Source organism: Perissodus microlepis, chromosome 16, assembly GCF_051167445.1.
Source record: "Perissodus microlepis isolate ML-2025 ecotype Zambia chromosome 16, ASM5116744v1, whole genome shotgun sequence".
Classification (NCBI taxonomy): Eukaryota; Metazoa; Chordata; class Actinopteri; order Cichliformes; family Cichlidae; genus Perissodus; species Perissodus microlepis.
In genome coordinates this window covers 26,406,105-26,415,137 of record NC_140476.1, presented here as the reverse complement: position 1 = coordinate 26,415,137, position 9,033 = coordinate 26,406,105, and the positions used below count along the sequence as shown (strand labels likewise).

Below are 9,033 nucleotides of genomic sequence, written 5' to 3'. Positions count from 1 at the left end.
AGATTGTATCACGGGAATAAAGTCTGTAGTGGTCAAGACAGTTTTCTCCTGTGACTATGTACAGAAACACCCTTTTTCCACAGAGCTTGGTTGCCAGGTTTTCCCTCGTTTAATGTGACTGGGTCAGATTTTACCCAGAATGTGAAACATCTACAATAGGATTAGCGAGCCCGGAATTACAGCTGGAGCACTTACAGCATGAAGCAAAAGAAAAAAGTTTAGTACAGTCTATAGTATATAGATTTTATTGAGTCCCTTAAATGTTTTCGGTTAAGCCAAAAATAAACAGATTGAAGAATCATTAAAAACAAATCCCTTGTATGCGTGTTGATAAAAAAATTAAGTGTAAGAAAATAAAAGCCCTCAGATATTTTCTTTTCTTTGTACGTTCATTTCATTCATTAGAAAAATACAAATGAACAACGTTACGCAGGGCCATTGAACGCGTCATCACATTGACGCTTTCTAAATTCGCCGGAAGTAAGCTGTAGTACTTCCAGTTTAGCGTCAGCCTTTTCCCAGTGCCTCTGAACTCCAGAAACACCCTGTGGCGGACTGAAAGAGTAGATTTTAAATCGGTCAGCTGTAACAGTTTAGATCGTTAAAAACAGCACTGACTCCTAGTCGCGTTTACGGTGCAGTAACAGTGAGATATTGTGACACATCATTTAGCTTTGTTAGCCGCGTTAGCCGGCTGCCATCCTTTTTTCCGAGCGTCACTTCCTACTTTTGAAAATCGCGGCCAGAAAGGAAAGAAACAGATGGAGTTACAAGGTAAGGGAAACTTTTAGAAATCTTAATCCGTTGCGTTCTGATTGATGGTATTAGCTATTCGGCATTTATGGCTTTATTAGGCAAGCATGTCATCTGTCAACTCTGTGTTGGGGCAGCGGTGCTAATTTTCTTGCTTTAGAAGAAGAAGGTAGAAGGTAAACGCTGTAGAAGGTAAAGCACTAAAAAAAAGCCCATGTGTCGACCACAAGTGGCTGTATTTTAGTATTTTTTTGTATAGATAGATAGATGAATACTTTAATCATTAGTTAAGATTTTTATAAATTGTGGATGTCCTAAGACAAGAGAATACGTTAAAAAAAAATATGCTCATGGCTCACAATAAAGTTCACACCATGAGAACATGCGTTTTTTCAGTAACTAAGATTCCTCTACACAAAGCATTATTCAAATAAATATACACCAATTTGCGTTCATCTCCAGATTTAACATTGATAATAAACACCTAGATTTGGGGCATTTGTTCCCACTTGTCAGAGTGAAGACATGCTATCAGAAGCTTCATAATAATATACTAGCATCTAAGCTCTAAAGCTGTATTTCTATTAATGGCTGTTTTGGACCGTCTGTCATTAAATTATCCCTGTCTCTCAGTGGGTTCAGAGCCGATGACCCTGGGCTCTCCTACCTCTCCTAAGCCAACCTCTGGGGCTCAGTTTCTGCCCGGTTTCCTGATGGGTGACCTGCCAGCTCCAGCAAGCCCACAGCCTCGCCCTTTTAGCCTGGCCTCACCACTTGCGGATAGCACAAGCACACTTCGAGGTGAGTGGAAGAAGAGACATACCTGATTGTTGTCTAAAGCTTATATTTTAGATTATTTAGATGAATTAGTGACTCATATTCATACTTAACTTATTTTAAATGGAGGAGGAGGAGGTGGTGGTGGAGGTTCTGCCATGCAGCCTGTTGTCCCCACACCCAAAGACAAGAGTGGAGCCCCACCTGTTCGCAGTATCCATGACGACCTGGTTACTGTAGCGACACCTCTTGCTGCACACAGACAGGTGGGTAAGCATGCACGGTAAAGTGAGTTAAACCGCCTATTTTCACATGAAAGCTGCCACCTCCTGGTTTTGTAACCAAGACAATAGCAGGGATAGCAGGGGGGTTGGAGAGGGAGACTGAATTAAGAAATGCAAATGGGTGAAGGCTCTTCCATCAGACGCTCCCCAATGAACCCCGACCCCAGGTCAGACACAGTCACCTTGTGTCCAGTGACACAAGTGCCGTTCTTCTTCACAGAGGTGTCTTTTGAATCACATTTAGTTAAGCACCTAACCCAGGACTAGTTTGGGACAGAACGGCATAACTCCTGGGATCTTTCACAAACAGCAACGCCTCTACCCTCAGTAAGGTGGTGAAACATGGAGGCCTTATAGCATTTCATGGTGACTTAATTTCTGTACATCATCATGCATGGTCAATATAATTTTCATATGTTCACAGATGTTCAGGAATAGATACAGGTGGTTGAATGGCACACAATTGATTCCTGAGCAGGTGATCATGTGCATGATGAAAGTAAACATAAAGTAGGCAATGATGCAAACCAAAAAAACACCCAGCGTGACAAGGTTCATTACAGGCCAGATGACTGGCTAGTGCTTGTGTTTGATGAAAGTTCATGATGACATGTGAAAAAGGCTTTTTAAAAACATGTTCCTCTGTCTGATTAACTCTCTACAGTCGTTCCCAGTCATGCAGTCTCCTCTGTCAGCACGTCTGGCCTCCACTCCAGGAACAGGTACACACTGACACTGCTGACTACTCTGTTCGTAGTGACTTTACAACAACTTCTAACAGTAATGCTTGTGTTATGCGTCGCAATGGCTAGAAGTCATCAAGGATAATTTTTTTGTAGAAACATTTAAAAACAATGGCTTCCTGAGAGTACTTTAAAAAAAAATGTAAATAAATAAAAAGAGCAGCTGGTGACAGAAGTCATTGTAGCTAGTGAAGTGAGGGATTAGCCGGCTAAGTCAACAATCAAACTTTGACGGGACCAGAAATATGAAGTTGGTTAGACTAATTATTTCTGTCACTTGTAGCACTGGTTCACTGCTCAGTTATGGAGTGACAGATCTATATCCAGAGCTGCCCAAAATCCTCTCACTCATCACGCTTATGCCCTTAGAGGATGTTGTAAATGGGAGAAGTGGAATTCCTGGTGGTACTTTTATCTAGACAGTTAATGGTCAGTGACATTACAAAAGCATATTCGGTTTTATAAAGGGAAACAGTGAGTGTTGGTCGTAGCACTAATTAGAAAATGTTACTTTTTGACTAGCCTAGATTTAGATTGCGTTTTGATCACAGTGACACTAAGGGAAAATGGTGGTATGAGACTGTGGCACAACCATAATTATTGCAACAGTGTGCAACAAATATGAGGCCATGTTTTCTTTAGGCTGGTTGCTTCAAAGATGGGTGGCAGGGTTGGGATGTTTCGCAGTCAGTTGCTGGCTTCAAAGCAACTTTGTTGCATCAAGATCGCAAAACGGATGAAGTCTGTCTGTGATCATTTTTTCTGTGTTAATAGACAAGACAAATAGTGACGTGGCTGCTGGATGGTGATAAGACTGCAAAACAGACACTTTGCAACTCTTCTTTTATGTGGGAATATAACTAGAACGTGGTTGTAAATCACTAGACAGCCACATTTAGTATTTTTCCTCTCTATCTTCTAGTTTACAAGGTTTCCATCCTACTTTCATTCTACTGTCACTGAAACATTACGAGAATTGGTAGCTAGTAGCTTACCTGCATTCTTTCATTGTTTGTTGCTGTAAAACCTGATAACACTTGCAGCTGCAGATACTGACACATCAGTGCACAAAGCTTTGTTTTTGTTGGCACTGAAAAGGTTTATTCTTTTGCTCACAGTGGGATTTATGGGGATTAACTGGGTAACATATCTGTCCCGACAGGCATGCAGCAGATGTGTCTGTCTCCAGCTCAGGTGGACCCCTTCTACACTCAGGGAGAGTCTTTGTCATCTGACGACCAGCTGGACCAGACCTGGGTCACAGTGTTTGGGTATTTATGCTCACACTTCATCACAGTTTAAATGCACTCTGTGTACATTAAGGGTATGTCTGTGTGTTTTAGCTTCCCTCCAGCCTCGGCTTCCTACATCCTGCTCCAGTTCGCTCAATACGGAAACATCCTCAAACACACGGTGAGACACTCGCACATCATTTATCAGACTGCAGGATATTTGTGTCTGATCAAACGGGCACTATATCATATAGTGTTTGCATATTAACTATATACCGTTAATATGCAAACAAGTAAAAGATGAGCTGTGTTCCAGTAGTAAAAACAAATACTAAAACAGAGTTAAAGATGTAGTGAAAATCAAGAATGGGAACTCTTCATGGGATTTTATCCCAGTCCTCCTGGAAAAGAATTGTGATAAAATACACCTAAGAAATCCACCCAATACATAGGAACAAAAACTCAGTTACGTAATATAATCAGCTACTTCTCCGGTCAGTCCATCGTCCCATGGATGAAATTGCTGTAGTGGCTCAAGAATGACCTGCCTGTCCCTCCGGATCGCAGCAGACCTCCAGAGCAGAACAAGGTCACCATCACTAGCTGCAGAGCAGGAGGCCACATGACTGCAGGGCACAGTACATAACAGAGAGAGCAGAATAACATGTTTGCTTCCTGACATTTCTGGTGTTTAACTGAATCCATTATACCTGCTAGCAGTGAAATACAGTTAAGTCCATAAGTATATGGACGGTGACACTTTTTTATCGTTTTGCATCTGAATACAGTCACAGTGGACTTTAAATCAAACAGTCGAGATGGGACCAAAATGCATGGTCACATCTTGTGGACCTACCTGTATTTTCAGTGCCAGTGACTGCAGCACAGGCCCTAACTACCAACCAACACTTGTTGAGCTAAAAACATCTGTTTTAATGACGTCAGTCCACAGGACATGTTTCCAAAATGCATCACGCCTCTGGATGTTTATTTCTAAACTTTAGGCATTCAAATTCATGCTGAGGATGCAGGAAAGGTTTCCTACTGAGCATCGTTGAAGGTCATGCCTGAATCTTTTTAAGTCACTGTGGTTTTTCTTGACCTCTTAGCCACCACAGGCCCTGATGGCTGCCATTTCCTACAGACTGATGAAATGTCTATCAAAAACATTTTATGACTGCTGGTTTTGCATCGCTTCCTAATCACTTTCCTAGTATTGGCTCTGAACAAGCACCAACAGACTAAGTGAAGTCTGACATTGTAGCAGAACTTTTCTGATGGTTCAGATCTTTCGGGGTTCACTGACTTTTACAAAAGCACCTTTTCACTCCTTTTTTCCCGTAAGTTGCATGGAACTATAGTGATAGTTATAGAGATAGATGCAATTCATCACATCTCATCTTGGAAACTGAGAGGTGATGAGTCACGGTCTGCGTGATGTCACTAGAAACAAGAGGCCACAGATTTGCCAGAATGTAAACAAGCAGTGACGTCTGCCGTGTGTGTTGCAGTGGCTGTGCTGTGTTGCCATGTTTGGCTCATACCAACAGTTAAAATGTGGGCCATCTGTTCTTTAGCTCACTTGTTCACCTTGCTATTTTAACATAGCTGTGTGTATGAGTGAGTGCCCTCTCTCCTAGATGCACTTCTACACGTTAAGCCTTTACTGTTCCTTATTTTTTATTTTATTATTTTCTACTTTGAATTTTGAATTTGCAGATAGTGCATCCCTTTATAGTATCGCTGTCTTCTGTTTATTTCAGTAGATTAAATGCAGCACATCACCAAAGCTTTCTTTTTGTATTATTAATATTATTTTATTAATTCTTTTGGCCTTTTCTAGCTTTATTCGATAGGAACATGTCTACAGTATTGACAGTATAAACGATGGATGTAGCAGTAATAATTTTGACACAGATTAAGGCATCTAAATTCTTTTAGTTTGGTCAACTAAGTATCATAAGATTATAGTTGACTAAAGCTAAAGTTGAGTCAGTGACCAAAGTGTAAAAGTTGTTTGTTACCGGTGAGAGTTGATCCACACGGCTTACAAATCATCAAATGTGAAATGTGTCCATGCGTCTGCTCTTCACTTCCTCCTAAGCGTTGACATTTTGTTGCACCTTCATGAGGAAATGGGGGAACATGGGAGCTAGTAGTACCATGTCCCAAAAAAAGTCATACCCTTAGCTCGGAGCAGCTCAAATATTCGCAGCTAATCTTGTAATCACAACATAATTACCTTATTTCCAAACTCGTCCTGCCTTTCTACAAGGCATGAATGAATTGGTTCTGATTGGATCTTCTGTCTTCATAATATTTTTATCTTGTTTCTTTCTTCTTCTTTTTTTTATTTCAAAGTGTCAATACATTTCATTGTGGTTTTCTTTTTTTTGTCCTCATGCTTAGTTTTTATTTAGTTATCTTATTATCTCATTTATTTCAGGGGCAAAAAAAGGTCTTTGAAGAAACGTATGATAAAAATTTTGGTCAGTGGAATTAACTGTGAAATGATTGCACTTGTTTGCAATCACAGTATTGGTATTTGGAAATCAGGTGCAATGAGTGAGTCTGACTGTGAAACCACATACTGTTTAAAACTGCTTCATTGTTGGCTTCACTTTTCAGGCCTGGAAGCTGCATCTGTCTGTTATGCTGTCTGTGGTCTAGAGCGGACAGTCAGTGTATTTGAACACTCTGAAATCAGAGCACAGACAGGCTGTTGGAGCCCTGAGTCAGTGTTGGATGGTGTTTGTGATTTAGAGCCCAGAAGAGTCGCAGCCCAACCAGAGAAGCAACTGGAATTTGAGGTGTATTGCTGTGAACTAACTTAACGTATTGATGACGTGTTGACAGATGGCGTCTCCTGGCAACTGGATGCACCTTCAGTATCAGTCCAGACTTCAGGCCAGGAAAGCACTGTCCAAAGATGGAAAGGTGTTCGGTGACTCCATCATGGTGGGAGTCAAACCCTGCATAGACAAGGTTGGGTTCCTGCTGCTCCCTGCTCTTGTCTGTGCTGTGATCGATTGTCCACACTAAGTGAAACTGAGTTTGAAGTAGCAATGAAGTTCGTTTATCTGTCTCTCAGAGCGTGATGGACAGCACTGAGGCTGTCTCTACTCCTGTCTCCTCCTCCTTCTCCTCCTCCGTGCTCCCTACCACCCCTCGCTCTGCAATCAGACCACTCAGCGCCACCTACAGGAACTCAGGCAGTGACTACCAGGTGAACTGTTACCCAAGGGTTTAGTCTGGTCAACTTTTAAAAGAGTTGACCTCTTGTTTTTTCTTTGACTATAAATGCATGTGTGTCTGTGTTTAGGTGGTAGCAGACAAACAGACACCCAGGAAGGATGACAGCTTTGTTTCCAAGGCGATGGAGTACATGTTTGGCTGGTGACGCTGCATAAAAGGATGCCTGCAGTTTCAGAAGAGAGAGGGCAAGTGGTGGGAAGAGAGATGAACTGATTCACTACACTGCGTGTGTTGTGTGTGTGTGTGCGCGCGCGTATGTGTGTGCGCGCGCGTGTGTGTGTGTGCTAAAATGTAGGATCTTTTCTTGCTGTCTTCTTTTATAATCAGTGTTTCAATGTTTTTTAATCTTTGTCTCAATAAAAATGTTTTGTTTGTTTGTTTTTTTTAACTCATTGACATCGTTTTCATTCAGAGATGTTCTTCCAGCAGCCAAGGAGTGGCGCTGTTCACCACAGTCGATCACAGTCAAGTAGATAAGGATTTTTGGCTGTATTAAACGGTATGAAGGATGTGGCCATCATGGTATCACCTGCTGTATGATGAAGACCTGTTATGACAAGCAAGGGGTAGATATCACACACACGTATTGTCACTGTTCCTATTTATGTTCCTTTTTAATCTGAAACTAGTGATTGAGCTGTTACAACTAGAAGTCTGCAGGCAGTTAAAAAGAATCCAGTTTTAAGATACATCTATGCTGTCTTCCCTTTTCGGATCTGCCAGGTATATTTATCTTATGCCATCTGTGGACAAGCATAGCAAAAAAGGAAGTGTTCAGAGCAGTCTGAATCTAAGCTTTAGGCTCACAGTGATTACATCTACACACACTGATCACCATTATTTAAAACTTTTGCCATATTTGAGGAGAAAATTTAAAAAAAAAAAAAAAAAACAACCCATAATAGATTAACTTTAACACATCTTCCAATTGTTGCCAGAATGCATTCAAGAAAACTCACTTCTCTAATTGACTATGTGCACGTTAGCATATGCTACTTCCGGTGCGGAAACTCCTGTGGGGAGCTTTGTTTCCGGTGTCCTATTCGCGCCCTGTTTACGGTCCAAAACAAGTTAAGCAAATGAATGAATCAAGCGGCGATTTACATTTCTATAGATGTCTTGGGCATTTACCCAATATATCTGTAAATGATGTTCATTGACTTGTCGATATTTTTTCCCCGCGCCTCAGAGCAAAAGAGAAAAGGGATTCAAATGTTATATTTCTCAGCTGTCCCTCGTTTATCACGGTGTTATGTTCTAAAAATAACCAGCGATAAGTGAAATAAAGTAGCCAATTTTATTTTTTGACGGTGCAAAATGTTTCGTGGACATCATGGACATACAGTACTGCACTTCAGAGTCACACTGCTAGCGATCGATGCAGCGATTCTGTACTGTACAGGAGAGACGGCATGGAGGAGATCGTCTGCAGCGATCAGGAGCAGGACACAATGTGATGTAATTAAAAAAAAAGCATGCAAACTTACACTAAAAAATCCGCAAAACAGCGAGGTGAAAGGTGAACCGCATTATAGTGAGGGACCGCTGTAATTTTGAAGGTAAGTCACAACATACCCTTCGTAAATACTAATGTATAGAAACCATTACCAGCAATCATTCATTTTTTGTGTGGCTTTTTTTCACGGTTTGTTAACATGCTGTGTAGGTGTGTACTTGACTAGCTGATATCGACATAACGGGGAAACATCCGGTTTTACTATTCTTCACCTGTAGTTTGAATGCTGAACATTTGCCTGTTTAAATCATAAGACCAGTCACTATACAGAGATGTGCTTCTGAATGTGGATGATGTGTGTTCTGCATGCAGTAATGCAGTTCTGCTTGTGTTGAGTGATGTAAACAACTGATCGATCTAAACTCTTTAAACGTCAAAATTGATCATTAGATTTTTTTATGACACAACAGTGGTGAGTGTTCCCACCTTCTGCTCTTTGTAACTTAACGCGATCTTTCCGTTTTCGATGTTTG

At 41.1% G+C, this 9,033-nt stretch overlaps 1 protein-coding gene across 1 annotated transcript; it reads left to right on the top strand.

The window, feature by feature from the left end:
• Nucleotides 1-472: 472 nt before the first annotated feature.
• Nucleotides 473-7,432, top strand: nup35 (nucleoporin 35). The gene is made up of 9 exons (XM_084908608.1): nucleotides 473-774; nucleotides 1,387-1,554; nucleotides 1,660-1,796; nucleotides 2,479-2,536; nucleotides 3,720-3,828; nucleotides 3,901-3,970; nucleotides 6,646-6,774; nucleotides 6,881-7,015; nucleotides 7,112-7,432. The coding sequence occupies exons 1-9, from the start codon at nucleotides 762-764 to the stop codon at nucleotides 7,187-7,189; spliced, it is 897 nt and encodes a 298-aa protein (XP_084764734.1). The 5' UTR covers nucleotides 473-761; the 3' UTR covers nucleotides 7,190-7,432.
• Nucleotides 7,433-9,033: the final 1,601 nt, after the last annotated feature.